The sequence below is a fragment of the Ovis aries genome, chromosome 7 (genome assembly GCF_016772045.2).
Source record: "Ovis aries strain OAR_USU_Benz2616 breed Rambouillet chromosome 7, ARS-UI_Ramb_v3.0, whole genome shotgun sequence".
Taxonomy (NCBI): domain Eukaryota; kingdom Metazoa; phylum Chordata; class Mammalia; order Artiodactyla; family Bovidae; genus Ovis; species Ovis aries.
This window is the reverse complement of record NC_056060.1, coordinates 19,375,421-19,392,069: the sequence shown is the minus strand read 5'-3', so window position 1 is coordinate 19,392,069 and position 16,649 is coordinate 19,375,421. Positions and strand designations below refer to the sequence as shown.

The 16,649-nt window shown below is 45.4% G+C and overlaps 1 protein-coding gene across 3 annotated transcripts in view; it reads left to right on the top strand.

The window, feature by feature from the left end:
- Positions 1–10,998, top strand: part of ADPGK (ADP dependent glucokinase) — a 32,167-nt gene extending 21,169 nt beyond the window's left edge. For 2 of the 3 annotated variants that reach the window (XM_027971562.3, XM_060418918.1), the window contains exons 5-7: positions 3,983–4,179; positions 4,798–4,896; positions 9,412–10,998. In XM_027971562.3, coding sequence (XP_027827363.1) covers positions 3,983–4,179; positions 4,798–4,896; positions 9,412–9,966 — 851 coding nt within the window. In that variant the 3' untranslated portion in view covers positions 9,967–10,998. The remainder of the gene's footprint in view (positions 1–3,982; positions 4,180–4,797; positions 4,897–9,411) is intronic. The other variant, XM_027971563.3, reaches the window with a different exon arrangement.
- The last annotated feature ends 5,651 nt before the right edge of the window (positions 10,999–16,649 follow it).

Genomic DNA, 16,649 nt, shown 5'->3' with positions numbered 1-16,649 from the left:
ACACATGTATATAAAGTTTTCCTTCATTATGAAGAAAAGAGAAGGGCAGGTAGCATCTCTGAGCTCTGTGCTGGGTTCTGCCCTCGGCCTTGCTGGCCAGCTGTTCCAAGCTGCTCAGGATTAATTCCAGGCCTCTGGCAAACTTCCTTTGAAGGATTTTCCTTTCCTTTGGGTGCATTAGTGGAAGTGTTTTATATTTAACTACACATACTATTTCCCATTATATAATGTTGCAAGATTTATAATTCCAAATTCACCCCATCCTACCCCTACTAGATTTTATGTGTTAAACAGAACACAGATCCGATTTCTGAGAGATCCTGAATACCTGAATGCATTTTAATTGGTTGAGTCCATGTACTTGCTGTTGTGTCTTTCCTGTGCATAGAACTCTTGAATTTCTGATTCACATTATTAACTCAAGTTAAAGATTTAATTAAGCATCTAAATAGACTAATTGGTACCTTAAAGCAGTACTTACTTAATAAGCATTAGTGAAGTACTTCCAAGTCTGACGCTTAAGAAACCCTTACCTACTAGAGTAGTTGACTTTAAGAAATAAAATATAGTGCATCTTAAAAATTACGCCTTCCTACAAGTACAAAAAGAGAATTTTTCTGTTTCTCTTTTGGATGCTTACTGGAATTGAGGGGGTTAGGAAGGGCAGAGTCTGAAAATTAGAGCCAGAATGTTGGACTGGGCAGTTCCCATCTGCACAGTTTTTGAGTTTCTCTCCGTTTTCATGGGCGAGCAGAGTGATGGTTTTCAGTGCCTGAAGGCAGTGGTGAGCAGTGAACTGCTTCAGCGAAAGCCATGAGTCAGTCTGCTGACTGGAAGGGTCTAGAGCCGAAGCTGTGCCTTCGGGGCGCCACTGCCGCTGCTGCTAGTCCCACGCCTGTCTCATGTTCGCTTTGTTGGTGCTCCCTTCAGAGCTTGTGGTCCCTGTTCCAGTCATTTTCCCTGGTGATGGCAGAGTGGAGAGAGCTACCACCAAGCCTTCGGTGTATTTGACAGCTGTGCCTTGTATGTGCTAAAGAAGACAGCACAGCTTATCTTGAAGAGGTTGTTTCCATCCTTGGGTTTACAAGCTTCCCACTTTCGTTTTTCTTTTCCATGCCTTATTTCTTAGTACTAAGCAGTGGCCTTCCAGTCAGCTCAGTGTGAAGTTACATTTTCATCAGCCTCTGGAGGAAACCTAGTCTCGTGGCGGCAGCCCTCAGGTCAGCTCTCTTAACATAAATCCATCCCCAGCGTCTCTAACCTAGATGGATAAATTCCCAGACGGGATTTGTCAACATTTGTCCCTTCTCTCTTACCAGCCCTCCTCAGAGAAGCTTATTTTCAGGCTTTGGGCAGTGAGTCACTGCATTGGTTTTGCTGACTTACTGGCTGAAGGGCAGGATCATAAACTGAGAAAAGGGATCACTTAAGGAAATAAATTCAACACTTAGAAAAGAAGGGCATGGGCTTTTATCACAGGCTCACCCTGTCTGCGTCTCAGCCACTTTGCTTCTCGAGCCACTCCATCCGTCCTGAGGAAACTCCCCGCAGTCAGCTCTCCACTCCCCTCCGTGTCTTTGCCTTGCGGAAGCGTGTTTATTTTTGCCTCCCTCTCGTTTCTGCTGAGGGAATCAGTTTGTTTTGAATGCTGTGTGGCGCTTCTCTCCTGGGTTAAGTTAGAGCATGCTCCTGCACAGTTTCAGTCTGAGTAGCAGTTCCAGGTCTTGTCCTGCGGAGAATACCCGTGTTGCATGTTTTTACCATTGTACAGAATCTTGTTGGTTGGGGAACTGTTGGTTTAGAATGCATACCCCATATCGCTTGTCATGGGGACCTGAGTCACTGGTCTGTCCTCTTCCTTACTGTTCCTTTGCTGATTCGGTCTTGTGCTGAATGCCAGGTGTGGTGTGAGGCAGTAGAAGTGTGTTGGTAAAAGAAGACAGGGGCCCTTTCCTCAGCCTACACGTCACTACAGGAGGTGGACTCTTGAATAAATGATGGCACAGTCAAGTGCCAAGTCCTCTAATACAGCAGTGGCCTGGGGGAGAAGGTACTGGAATTGAGTCTGCTCAGAGGTGACAGTTCAGTGAGGCGCCCCTGCATTGGGTCTTCAGAGATGAAGCAGAGGGGGAATGCTGCCGTCAGCTCTGTGGATCACCATGGGGCATTTTCTTTGGACAAATAATAAGATATGGGCAAGGAGTTAAGAAAGGAATGTGGTGTTTTAACAAATATAACCATTATATCAGGTTTTAGGAAATTGGTGCTGTTTTCTTTCCTGCTTTCATAGATTTTTTTATACATATGTCCCACATATAAAATGTTTTTCAGAGGAATGGATTCAGTAAAGCTGAATTCAGAGTAAGGGGAGGATAGCTGCCACTCCCCCACCCCCCCAAAAAAAAAAACACAGAGGCCCAGCGGAGGCAGGAAGGAAGTGGGGCACTGACCCAGGGGACAGATCAGCCTGCAGCGTACAGGGACCCTCTGCCAGGGTTAGTCTGCCTTGGGAAAAACTTTCTGAAGGAATAGCCAGTAAATGATGAAACCAGTGAAAAACTAGGCTTCATCATATGGACTTGAGGTTTGTAAATGGGACAGATGCTTCACGTGGAAGGAAAGCTGTGTACACTCGGGTCATAAATCATGCCAGTTTCTGGCAGCACCCCAGGCTGGGGGTGACTGCTTCCACCTGGTGCTCAGGCGGACATGGCCTCTAAGGAATTGCCTAGGCAGCCCTTAGGCTGAGTTTTGAGATTTTCAAGACTTTAAGGAGAGGAATGTGGGATCCGCATGGTATGGCGCAGAGTGGGCTTAGGAAAACCTCTTGCCCCCACACCGCCCCCTCCCTTAGGACTCAGGCACTAGCACCCTCCCCTCGAGTGCTTGGCAGCTGTGTGTATGTATATGGGGGTGTCTTAACTGGTACTTCACCACCTGACTGCACATCAGGATCTACAGGGGGCTGCCATCTGCACATTAAAAACTAGGTTCTGACTAGGCCGATGCTGAGAGGCACTCCTGAAGCTGTAGAGACTCCCAGCTACCCCTGCCCAGGACCCAGCTGGGGAGGCTCTGGCCTCCTCCTGCTTGGATCAGATTAGTGAACACTGAGTGGGCAGTCTCTGCAGGGGGCCGTGACTGGGCTGTGGGAATCAAAGACACACGGTGTTGAGTGGGGATGTGGCCCAAAGAGGAGTAATGATACAGGTTTGAACACTAGATAAAACAGTAGAAAACTCAAAGCAAAGTGACAGATCCTCAGACCATGTAAAGGAAAACCACTGGATCCTCAAAGTAGCGGGAGCACACCGTGGGCTGAGCAGTCAGCAACCATTTAGGGAGGAAATAAGGCGTGAACTCAGTCTTTATTCCTTGTTACAGTCATTATTCCACAGCAGCTTGCTCACAGGCTAGAGCAGCCATTTACTCTTTGCTTCCAGATCAAATGCCCAGAAGCCACCAGTGGGCAGCAGGGCTGGGGGGTGGGGTGTGGTCAGCCTGGCTCTTGGAATTCCAGCCTCCTCAGGTCCCAACGAAATGACAGGTGCTAGGCCGCTCCCGTGAGGTGGAAGTTGCTTCAGGAAAGGCAGCCTGGCCTGCATGAAGGCCCACACTGTGTGCTGCACACTGGTGTTTGGGAATCATGCTCTGGGTGGGGAGGGACCTGGGCTCCTGGGTATGAGAGCTGAGGGGGCAGGAGAACTTCCCTGGGACTCCAGGGGCGTGACCCTGCCAGCCCTTGACAAAGGCACACAGCACCCATACTGTGTTTTTGTGGGGTTGGGGTTTCTGGTGCATTGCCAACCACTGTCCTGGCCAGGGCACCGTGCTCCCCTTAGGCCGTGACAGCTGGGGTTCACTCAACCAGAGGCCCACCTGCCCCGAGCCAAGGCTCCAGTGAGGCCCTGGCTTCCCCACATAGCTCGGAGACTCAAAGCCTCTTCCTTTTCTTCCCATTGTGTTGACTGGGCTTTTCTAGGGGAGGAGTGGGACCAGTTAAAAGCTCCCCATGCCAACCGGTTCATCTTCTCCCACGACCTCTCCAACGGGGCCATGAATATGCTGGAGGTGTTTGTGTCTAGCCTGGAGGAGTTTCAGCCAGACCTGGTGGTCCTCTCTGGATTGCACATGATGGAGGGACAGAGCAAGGAGTTCCAGAGGAAGAGGCTCTTGGAGGTAACCGTGGCACTGCTACAGAATTTCACAGATCGCAGCTCGTGTCTTCCTTCGGATTCCTGCCTCTCTGGGCCTCTGCAGCCTGCACCACCTTGCCCTAGGTCCCAGCCTCCCGGGATGGGCCGTGGTAGCCAGGAAGCCTGCCTCCCACTCCAGCAAGGCGCCTCACGGTGTTCTTTCAGGCGCAGGCGGCAGCTTGAGTAGGACAGGTCAGAACATCATCTTGCCTGAGCCTCTGCTTCCTGTGCTAAACCAAACATGGCTGCAGGCTGCAGTGTTTGTGGTCTGTGTCCTTCATGTTTTCCGTATCCTCTCATTCACATCAGCGTGTTGCAGGTTCACACAGCAGTTGAAGCCAATTGCTCAGTTTAGGTCCCCAGGAAGAGGCTGGCTTTGTGACTGTTTGGGGAGGTTCCCCGTGTGCTCCAAGTCCTTAACCCCAGCGCCTCCCTGCAGAGCCTAGTTGTCCCTGTTGGGCAAAGCCTCCCTTGTCCACAGAGAGTGTGGTTGCCCACGTAGCCAGGAGCTGTCATGAGGATGCACTGCCTCTTGGACCCATCCTTCCCTCTTGCCTGACTCCTTGTTTCTGATGGCAGTGCTCTCCTCTTGTCTCTGCAGGTCGTGACCTCCATTTCTGACATCCCTACGGGTGTTCCAGTTCACCTGGAGCTGGCCAGCATGACCAACAAGGAGCTTATGAGCAGCATTGTGCACCAGGTAACCCACGGGCAGTACTCAGGGCTCAGTGTGCTGTGGGAGCCATCTCACCCAGACCTGGTCCACGAGATCCAAGTCAGGAGCCAGGACTGCCCTGGAGCAGGATCTCCTGCTAAGTTAGGAAGACGGCAGAGTTACTGATGGGTTCATGGGGCAGGGTTATTGATGGGTTTGTTTAGTTCAGTTTAGCCAACTAAGCTAAAAGGTCATGTCTGACTTTTTGTGACCCATGGACTGCAGCACACCAGGCTTCCTTCTCCATCACCAACTCTCGGAGCTTGCTCAAACTCATGTCGATCGAGTCGGTGATGCCATCCAGCCATCTCATCCTCTGTCATCTCCTCCTCCTCCTGCCTTCAATCTTTCCCAGCATCAGGGTCTTTTCCAAGGACTCAGTTCTTCACATCAGGTGGCCAAAGTATTGGAGCTTCAGGATCAATCCTTACAGTGAGTATTCAGGACTGATTTCCTTTAGGATGGACTGGTTTGATCTTGCAGTCCAAGGGACTCTCAAGAGTCTTCTCCAACACCACAGTTCAAAAACATCAATTCTTTAGCACTCAGCTCTCTTTATAGTCCAACTCCCACATCCATACATGACTACTGGAAAAACCATAGCTTTGACTAGACAGTACCTTTGTTGGCAAAGTAATGTCTCTGCTTTTTAATATGCTATCTAGGTTGGTCATAGCTTTTCTTTCAAGGAGCAAGCATCTTTTAATTACATAGCTGCAGTCACCATCTGCAGTGATTTTGGAGCCCAAAAAAATAAAGTCTGTCACTGTTTTCATTGTTTCCCTATTTATTTGCCATGAAGTGATGGGACCAGATGCCATGATCTTATTTTTTTGAATGTTGAGTTTTAAGCCAGCTTTTTCACTCTCCTTTTTCACTTTCATCAGGAGGCTCTTAAGTTCCTCTTTGTTTTCTGCCATAAGGGTGGTGTCATCTGCATATCTGAGGTTATTGATATTTCTTCCAGCAGTCTTGATCCCAGCTTGTGCTTCATCCAGCCCAGCATTTCACATGATGTACTCTGCATACAAGTTAAATAAGCAGGGTGACAGTATACATCCTTGACGTACTTCTTTCCCAATTTGGAACCAATCTATTGTTCCATATCTGGTTCTAACTGTTGCTTCTTGACCTGCATACAGATTTCTCAGGAGGCAGGTAAGGTGGTCTTGTATTCCCATCTCTTAAAGAATTTTCCATAGTTTACTGTGATCCAAACAGTCAAAGGCTTTGGCGTAGTCAGTAAAGCAGAAGTAGATGCTTTTCTGGAACTCTCTTGCTTTTTCTATGATCTAATGGATGTTGGCAATTTGATCTCTGATTCCTCTGCCTTTTCTAAATCCAACTTGAACATTTGGAAGTTCACAGTTCACGTACTGTTGAAGCCTGGCTTGGAGAATTTTGAGCATTACTTTGCTAGTGTGTGAGATGAGTGCATTTGTGCAGTAGTTTGAACATTCTTTGGCATTCCCTTTCTCTGGAATTAGAATGAAAACTGACCTTTTCCAGTCCTGTGGCCACTGCTGAGTTTTCCAAATCTGCTGGCATATTGAGTGCAACACTTTCACAGCATCATCTTTTAGGATTTGAAATAGGTCAGCTGGAATTCCATCACCTCCACTAGCTTTGTTCATAGTGATGCTTTCTGAGGCCCACTTGACTTCACATTCCAGGATGTCTGGCTCTAGGTGAGTGATCACACCATCATGGTTATCTGGGTCCTTAACATCTTTTTTGTATAGTTCTTTTGTGTATTCTTGCCACCTCTTCTTAATATCTTCTGCTTCTGTTAGGTCCATACTGTTTCTGTCCTTTATTGTGCCTGTCTTTGCATGAAATAGTCCCTTGGTATTTCTGATTTTCTTGAAGAGATCTCTAGTCTTTCCCTTTCTATTGTTTTCCTCTATTTCTTTGCATTGATTACTTAAAAAGGCTTTCTTATCTCTCCTTGCTATTCTTTGGAACTCTCCATTCAGATGGGTATATCTTTCCTTTTCTTTGCCTTTCGCTTCTCTCCTTTTCACAGCTATTTGTAAGGCCTCTTCAGACAACCATTTTGCCTTTCTGTGTTTCTTTTTCTTGGGGGTGGTTTTGATCACAGCCTCCTGTACAATGTCATGAACCTCTGCCCATAGTTCTTCAGGCACTCTGTCAGATCTAATCCCTTGAATCTGTCGCTTCTACTGTATAATCATAAGGAATTTGATTTAGGTCATACCTGAATGGTCTGGTGGTTTTGGCTACTTTCTTCCATTTAAGTCTGAATTTGGCAATTAGGAGTTCATGATATAAGCCATAGTCAGCTTCCAGTCTTGTTTTTGCTGACTGTATAGAGCTTCTCCATCTTTGGCTGCAAAAAATATAATCAGTCTGATTTTTATATGTTTCACGGGGCGTGTTACCAATGGGTTCGTAGTGTGTGTTTCTCCTTCTAGCATGGGGAGGCTGGAAGTGAATGCCCTTTGCAGTGGAACCCAAAGGAGAAAACCAAAAACCCAACTCCGGTGCTTTCAGTTGAACTTCAGGAAGCTTAGAGAAAGGAAATTCGGGGGACACTTCACTCCCTCGCCATCAGGCCCCCAGGTGTTCAGCCTTTGGACAGTAACAATGATCAGATAAATCCAAGAGTGGGATGCTTGAGAGCACAGATTTTGAAAACCAGGATTGGAATGCCCGCTTTGCCTGCCACTCTCCAGCCCTGTGAACTTAGGCAGGTTAGTTAACCTCTTGTTTTTTAACTTCTTTCATGGGTAATATATGGTTCAAAATTCACAAAATATTAAAAGATGCACAGTGAAATCTCCCTTCCTCCTGCCCTTGTACCCACTGTTAGTAACCTCCTTACGAGTTTTGTCTCATCCCTCCAGATTCATTGTGTGCATATATAAGCAAATGGGGAAGAGCCTTATAATCTCGTCCCTCTTTATCCCAAGAGATAGCATAGCATACTGCATAGACTGTTGCACACTTTGCTTTTTCCCACTGGATGCATTTTGGAGATGTTTTCTCCGTCATCACGTGGAGAGTCATCAGTCTCCCTGCTGCCACATGCGTAGAAGCAGCAGGGGTGCACACAGGGTCTTCACTGCCAGCCGGAGCCGAGGGTTTGGCTCACTGCCCTTTCCTGCTCCTACAGTGCTGCCGTGAGTAACCTTTTACATGAGTTTAATTGGACCCATGACCGGGTACATGTGGATGATACATTCTCAGAAGTTGAAGTGCTAGATTGAGGCATAAAAAGCATTTGTCAGTTTGATCCTGCAAAGTTGGCATCCATGAGCACAGCACAGGTTTACTTCTACTTCTTTACAGTGCTCTTTTCCTCATATCTTTGCCGCTGAAATGTGATTTTTAAATGTGCTTTCTCATCAGTCTAACCTGTGAATGGTGTTTAGGGCAGTTTTAGGCTCGCAGCAGGAGTGAGCAGGATGTAGAGTTCCCACTTAGCTCCCCCACCCCCAGCACCCCCATCCGCAGGTGGGACGTTTCCCTAACCCTAACCCAACACTGACAAGTCGTCGTCATGCAGAGTCCACAGTTTACGCTAGGGTTCACGCCTGGTGCTTTTCAGTATGATTTTTATTCATGTATTTCTCTTCTTGAGGTTATTTTTTCACTTCTTTAAAAAGCCATCTTTGTTTCATTTTCTACATAACTATCTACCTAACCTTTCTAAGCCTCAGTCCCCTTATCTGTAAGGTGGAGGCAACCCCTGCTTCCTTCAGAGCGTTACAGCAAGAAGTGAGTGAAATAGAGCCGTTAGCTTGGCATCTGATATAGACTATACGGCAAACAGAAGTGCTGTTACATTAGCACCCCTGATTTTTATTTAAATACACACAGGGCTCATATCTCTTGCACAAACATTCACTTTATGCAGGTCCCTGCTCTAAGGAAGGAAGTGCTAAGTAAGAAAGATCATGAGGTGGACATCGTGGTTCCCCTCAAGATAGAAGACCTGGCTCCTGTTCAGTGCTGTTTTCCACAGTGTTACTGTCGCCTAACAGTCTTCCTAACCCACACCTGTTCAAAAAACTTAGATCTGACACGAGGCACTCTCCTTGCAACCCTGGCTGTGGGGTGGGCTCTTCTTTGTGTGGATATAACACCTGCTGATGTTCGGGAACTGAGAGTCAGGCCCCATCAGTGATGAGAGGCTCTGCTGCGTGTGCTGAGGCAGAGACTGGGCACTGTGGAAAGGAATCCAGAGTGCACACACTCTGCTTTGTCCTCCAGCGTGTAACAGGAGGCTGGCTCTAACACAGCATCACTGCACCTTCCCAGTTACTGTACTTGATATTGCGAGTGGAGATAGTTAGATGTGTGAGAGCCAAGATAGTGACCTTGATCTGTCACTTAGCGACTTCAGGGGCGGGGAGTCCTCTGGGAAGGAAGAAAGATGGCCCTGCCTTCCCTCCCTGACTTTTGTCACTGGCCGTGTCCTAGGAGGTTAGGAGCTAGGTGTCCATCAGAAAGAGACCCCCATTTTGTTTCTGTTAGCAGGTCTTTCCGGCCGTGACTTCCCTGGGGCTGAATGAACAGGAGCTGTTATTTCTCAGCCAGTCGGCATCTGGACCTCACTCTTCTCTTTCTTCCTGGAATGGTGTTCCTGATGTGGGCGTGGTCAGCGACATCCTCTTTTGGATCTTGAAGGAACATGGGAAAAGTGAAAGCAGAGCCTCGGACCTCAGCAGGATCCATTTCCACACGCTGGCCTACCATATCCTGGCGACTGTGGACGGACACTGGGCCAACCAGCTGGCTGCCGTGGCTGCAGGAGCCCGCGTGGCCGGGACACAGGCCTGCGCGACGGAGACCATAGACACCCGCCGCGTGTCTCTGAAGGCACCCCACGAGTTCACGACCTCCCGTTTGGAGGCCGGCTCCAGGGTTGTGTTAAACCCAAATGAGCCAGTGGTCGAATGGCACAGGGAGGGCGTGTCCTTCCACTTCACACCAGTGTTGGTGTGTAAAGATCCTGTTCGAACTGTGGGCCTTGGAGATGCCATCTCAGCCGAAGGCCTCTTCTATTCAGAAGTACACCCTCACTCGTAGGAAGGTTGTTGGGGTCATTTTTCTGATGAAGGAAAACTAGCCAACCTAAAAATGACAGGAATTCAGTGGTCTGGGAAATAGGATCGAGAGTGTCAAAAACCATTTCTGTTGATCAAACTGAAAGACAGCCAAAGAAACAACAGCAGATTAAACTACCAGATACATTCCAGCCTTTTGACAGTTACACAGAAACATTTCAGGTTTTAATCGCAATTCAGCTATCTACTAACAAGACTGGATTTTTGTTCTCGTTTATTTTTATGTTGTGTGTTACAGGGCTAAAAACTTGATTCTCCAACCCTTTTCAGGTATTTAAGGCCAGACTCCTTGCCCATGAGAGCATGTCGGTTGGAGAAAGCACTCCCTTCTTGCCCACCTCAGATGCGCATGCTCACTCACCCGTTCTCCCCGTCTCTGAAAGCCCAGTGTGAGTTCTTGCATTCTCTCAGCTCAGCACCCATGACAGGATCATAATTTCCATTCAGTGTTATAATGACAGTATTCAACGAATACACCTTCTCAGTTTTCTGCTCCCAAATTAAGACAGAGCCACAGGTAAGGACAAAATAGCCCTCCTGTGCTTCAGAGACACAGCAGAGGCTGGGTGCCCCATGGAGCCCTTGAGGGGGCCAGTCACTCTGCAGTTAGGGGCCTGGCTGGCCTGCAGGGTGGCGCTGTGAGCCAGAGGGCTGCACCTTCCTGCCCTGGCTCCTTAACTGCAGACTGGCTGGTCAGAGGCTGCTGTGCCTGGGCCCACCCTCATTGCCCAGCTCTGGATATGATTTCTATAGCAGAAGACTGATCTGTGTTCATTCTGATCCTTGAAGGAATTTTACTTTTACAACTGGAATCTGCTTCTGGGTGTATAACAGATCATGTATGTTTTACAGTGATACATCACATCTGTTAAAGAGTTTGACCTCCTAAGAGCCCCAGGGTCATAAATAAATTTGTCATATTATGTATTTATTTTTATAAATCAAGACTTCAGCGTGCTTTTAAATATATTAAAAACGATTTACATTTCCGGAATCCTAAGTCTGTCTGTGATTGATTTCATTTCTACCATGATTCTGGAGCCAGCTAAAATGTAAATCATTTTGATCTTGACTTGTGACTTGCATGTTCCTCTGCTGTTGAGGTGTTTGACTATCTTGTCTTCCCCATTGCATTGAGTCTGAGCTATAGGTCTGTCCTCTGGTTTAAAGTGACATACTAGTCTCAAGCAGTCAAGCCAGTATGACCCAGTAATTTGAAAATGTGTGTGAAGAGCCTTCTCGATTTGTTCAGAGAGCACTGGGAACACGTGTCAACTGGTGGCAGGCCTTCTTGGGTCAGGGGTGATCATTCACACTGGGCTCACAGCAGCAGCTTCTGGAATCTCAAAGCCACCTCACGTTCTCAATTTATGATCTTTCCTCCTGGTTTGGCTGAGAAGGAACAGCTTGATTACTCCTTTGAAGACAACTTAAGGCTAGAGAACTATGCAGACTGAAATTCAAAGCCAAGTAGCTTATTAAGGGAATCTCTGGCTGCTACCTCATCAGTCTGCCTTGAAGCTCAATTAAAAATGTTAGCAGTCTTCTGCTTTTATTAGAAAAGCTTCAGTGAGAAGAAATTTCTGTTTTCCCAAGAAAAGTCAGAATAACTCATCATTTATGTTCTAACCCTAAGCAGCAATGTTCTCTGTGTGATCCTTTTCTTACAGGCAGCCCTTGTCCTTAGTACATTCTCAACAAGTTCCCCAGTTCTCACTGGTGATGTCAGGAAGATGATAAGGTGTGGACAGCAGTGTTTTCCAAAAGGTGGGTTTTGAACTATTAATCATCACTAAATCAACTTGGTTATAAAGTATCAAAATGCATCATACATTACAGGAATAATTCTTTTTAAGTATTGTTTATAAAACTATATTCCTGAGTGTGTGTGTGCAGGTATGAGTGTACACGCATCCCTCTGTGAACCTCCCACCATCCTACAAGCACATTAAGCTTTGGGAAGGTTAACTGGGCTCCGTCACCGAGGACGGACAGACGATGCTGCGGTGAGTTGGAAGGGCTGGAGAAACTGAAGAGGTGGCGCTGCTGGCCCCATGGCTGTGAGCTATATTTTACAAAGGCTTCCATGTATGATTTTATATGAAGAAGAATAGTTTGAAAATCCCTTGGACTAGAAAGGATGCCTGGTGAAAAGGATCCTTCCTAAAAACTTCTAGCACTCTTTGCATTCCCTTAAAACTGATTTAATGTTCAGGGAAAGCTGCAGCACACAGAACACTGTCTGGAGACAAAAAAATTCAACCAAAACTCAGTAATGTTTACTGTGCAGATTCAGATTCAGTTTCCATGCTCTTACTCTGTCAAGTTTGAGTGGGGCAGAGGTAGTTATTCATCAGCAGAAATCTGGACTCTGCAGGGCTTGAGATGGCAGGTGTCATATGATACTGGTACCTTTCCTGAGCTTCATCTTTCCTCATCTGTAAAATGAGACTTGTAATGGTCCTTACCCTGGTAGTGTTTTTAATTAAAAAGGAATGCCAAGCAAAATATTAGCACAATATGTGGCACACATTTAAAAGTTGGGTAATTGTCAATTACAACTGAACAGGCCATTTCCTGGGTCTCTTTAAAAATAGTCACTGAAACACTACCACAGCGATCATTTAACATTTTTTTATCTTTTTTTAGGTAAAGATTTTCATTCAAACAATGAAACTGTAGAAGTTTCAAGTCCACTTGGTAAGTTTTGGGAAATCTATATACATACCTAACCCAAGTGCCTGTCCAGATACAGAACGTTCCCATCACCCACATAGTTCCGTCAGGCCACTTCCAGGATAGCATCAGCCTCAGCCCTGACCCCCAAAGCACACATCATCATCTTTTTCATCATAAATTGTTTTGTCTGTTCTGGAACTTCTTAGAAATGGAAACACACAGTATTTATATTTTTGTATAAAGCTTTTTTTTTTTAATGTTTCCTGACTTTGACTTTTTAATTTTTATTGAAGAATAGTTGATTTACAATGTTGTGTTAGTTTCAGGTGTACAGCAAACTGACTGTTATAAATGTATATAAATACGTAGTGTGTTTTTTTTTTAACATTTTCTTCCATTATAGGTTATTACAAGATACTAAGTATAGTAACCCGGGCCATATAGTAGGTCCTTGTTGGTGATTTATATATAGTAGTATATATATTTTAATCCCAAACTCCCTATTTTATCTTCCCCCCTTTCCCTTTGGTAACCATAATTTTGTTTTCTTATGTCTGTGAGTCTCTGTTTTGTAAGTAAGTTCATTTGTATATCATTTTTTAGATTCCATAATAAGCAATCTATTTGTCTTCCTCCCTCTGGCTTACTTCACTCAGTATATTACTCTAGGTCCATTCATGTTGCTTCAAATGGCGTTACTTCGTTCTATTTTATGGCTGAGTAATATTCGTGTGTGTGTCTGTGTGTGTACACCACCTCTTTATCCATTCATCTGTGGATGGACATTTAGGTTGCTTACATGTCCTGGCTATTGTAAATAGCACTGCAGTGAACACTGGGGTGCATGTATCTTTTCAAATTATATTCTCCAGATATATGCTCAGGAGTGGCATTGCAGCATCGTACAGTAAGGAACATCCATCAGTTAAGTTCAGTCACTCAGTTGTGTCCAACTCTTTGCAACACCATGGACTGCAGCACGTTAGGCCTCCCTGTCCATCACCAACTCCCAGAGTTCACTCAAACTCATGTCCATTGAGTCAGTGGTGCCATCCAACCACCTCATCCTCTCACGTCCCCTTCTCCTCCCACCTTCAGTCTTTCTCAGCATCAGTGTCTTTTCAGATGAGTCAGTACTTCGCATCAGGTGGCCAAAGTATTGGAGTTTCAGCTTCAGCATCAGTCCTTCAAATGAATATTCAGGACTGATCTCCTTTAGGATGGACTGGTTGGATCTCCTTGCAGTCCAACAGACTCTCAAGACTCCGCCAACATCACAGTTCCAAAGCATCAATTCTTCAGCAGTCAGCTTTCTTTATAGTCCAACTCTCACACAGATACATGACTACTGGAAAAAACATAGCCTTGACTAGACAGACCTTTGTCAGCAAAGTAATGTCTCTGTTTTTTAATATGCTGTCTAGGTTGGTCATAGCTTTTCTTCCAAGGAGCAAGCGTCTTTTAATTTCATGGCTGCAGTTCACCATCTACAGTGATTTTGGAGCCCAAAAAATAAAGTCTGACACTGTCCACTGTTTCCCCATCTATTTACCATGAAGTGATGGGACCAGATACTGTGATCTTCGTTTGCTGAATGTTGAGTTTTAAGCCAACTTTTTCACTCTCCTCTTTCACTTTCGTCAAGAGGCTCTTTCGTTCTTCTTCACTTTCTGCCATAAGGTGGTGTCATCTGCATATCTGAGGTTATTGATATTTCTCCTGGCAATCTTGATTCCAGCTTGTGTTTCATCCAGCCCAGCGTTTCTCATGTACTCTGCATAGAAGTTAAATAAGCAGGGTGACAATATACAGCCTAGACGTACTCCTTTTCCTATTTGGAAACAGTCTGTTGTTCCATGTCCAGTTCTAACTAACTGTTGCTTCCTGACCTGCATACAGGTGTCTCAAGAGGCAGGTCAGGTGGTCTGGTATTCCCATCTCTTGAAGAATTTTTCAGTTTACTGTTATCCACACAGTCAAAGGCTTTGGCATAGTCAATAAAGCAGAAGTAGATGTTTTTCTGGAATTCTCTTGCTTTTTCCATAATCCAGCAGATGTTGGCAATTTGATCTCTGGTTCCTCTGCCTTTTCTAAAACCAGCTTGAACATCTGGAAGTTCATGGTTCACGTATTGCTGAAGCCTGGCTTGGAGAATTTTGAGCATTACTTTACTAATGTGTGAGATGAGTGCAGTTGTGTGGTAGTTTGAGCATTCTTTGGCATTGCCTTTCTTTGGGATTGGAATGAAAGCTGACCTTTTCCAGTCCTGTGGCCACTGCTGAATTTTCCAAATTTGCTGGCATATTGAGTGCAGCACTTTCACAGCATCATCTTCCCGGATTTGAAATAGCTCAACTGGAATTCCATCACCTCCACTAGCGTTGTTCGTAGTAATGCTTTCTAAGGCCCACTTGACTTCACATTCCAGGATGTCTGGCTCTAGGTGAGTGATCACACCATCATGATTATCTTGGTTGTGAAGATCTTTTCTGTATAGTTCTTCTGTGTATTCTTGCCACCTCTTCTTAATATCTTCTGCTTCTGTTAGGTCCATACCATTTCTGTCCTTTATCGAGCCCATCTTTGCATGAAATGTTCCCTTGGTATCTCTAATTTTCTTGAAGAGATCTCTAGTCTTTCCCATTCTGTTGTTTTCCTGTTTCTTTGCATTGATCACTGAAGAAGGCTTTCTTATCTCTCCTTGCTATTCTTTGGAACTCTGCATTCAGATGCTTATCTCTTTCCTTTTCTCCTTTGCTTTCCACCTCTCTTCTTTTCACAGCTATTTGTAAGGCCTCCCCAGACAGCCATTTTGCTTTTTTGCATTTCTTTTCCATGGGGATGGTCTTGATCCCTGTCTCCTGTACAATGTCACGAACCTCCGTCCTTAGTTCATCAGGCACTCTATCAGATCTAGGCCCTTAAATCTATTTCTCACTACCACTGTATAATCATAAGGGATTAGATTTACGTCATACCTGAATGGTCTAGTGGTTTTCCCCACTTTGTTCAATTTAAGTCTGAATTTGGCAATAAGGAGTTCATGATCTGAGCCACAGTCAGCTCCTGGTCTTGTTTTTGCTGACTGTATAGAGTTTCTCCATCTTTGGCTGCAAAGAATATAATCAATCTGATTTTGGTGTTGACCATCTGGTGATGTCCATGTGTAGAGTCATCTCTTGTATTGTTGGAAGAGGGTGTTTGCTATGACCAGTGTGTTCTCTTGGCAAAACTCTATTAGCCTTTGTCCTGCTTCATTCTGTATTCCAAGGCCAAATGTGCCTATTACCCCAGGTGTTTCTTGACTTCCTACTTTTGCATTCCAGTCCCCTATAATGAAAAGGACATGTTTTTTGGGTGTTAGTTCTAAAAGGTCTTGTAGGTCTTCATAGAACCATTCAACTTCAGCTTCTTCAGCGTTACTGGCTGGGGCATAGGCTTGGATTACTGTGATGTTGGTTTGCCTTGGAAATGAACAGAGATCACTCTGTCGTTTTTGAGTTTGCATCCAAGTACTGCATTTCAGACTCTTTTGTTGACTATCATGGCTACTCCATTTCTTCTAAGGGATTCCTGCCTGCAGTAGTAGATATAATGGTCATCTGAGTTAATTCCAGTCCATTTTAGTTCGCTTATTCCTAGGATGTCGACATTCACTCTTGCCATCTCCTGTTTGACCACTTCCAATTTGCCTTGGTTCATGGACCTGACATTCCAGGTTCCTATGCAGTATTGCTCTTTACAACATCAGACCTTGCTTCTATCACCAGTCACATCCACACCTGGGTATTGTTTTTGCTTTGGCTCCATCCCTTCATTCTTTCTGGAGTTATTTCTCCACTGATCTCCAGTAGCATATTGGGCACCTAATGTCCTGGGGAGTTTCTCTTTCAGTATCCTGTCATTTTGCCTTTTCATACTATTCATGGGGTTCTCAAGGCAAGAATACTGAAGTGGTTTGCCATT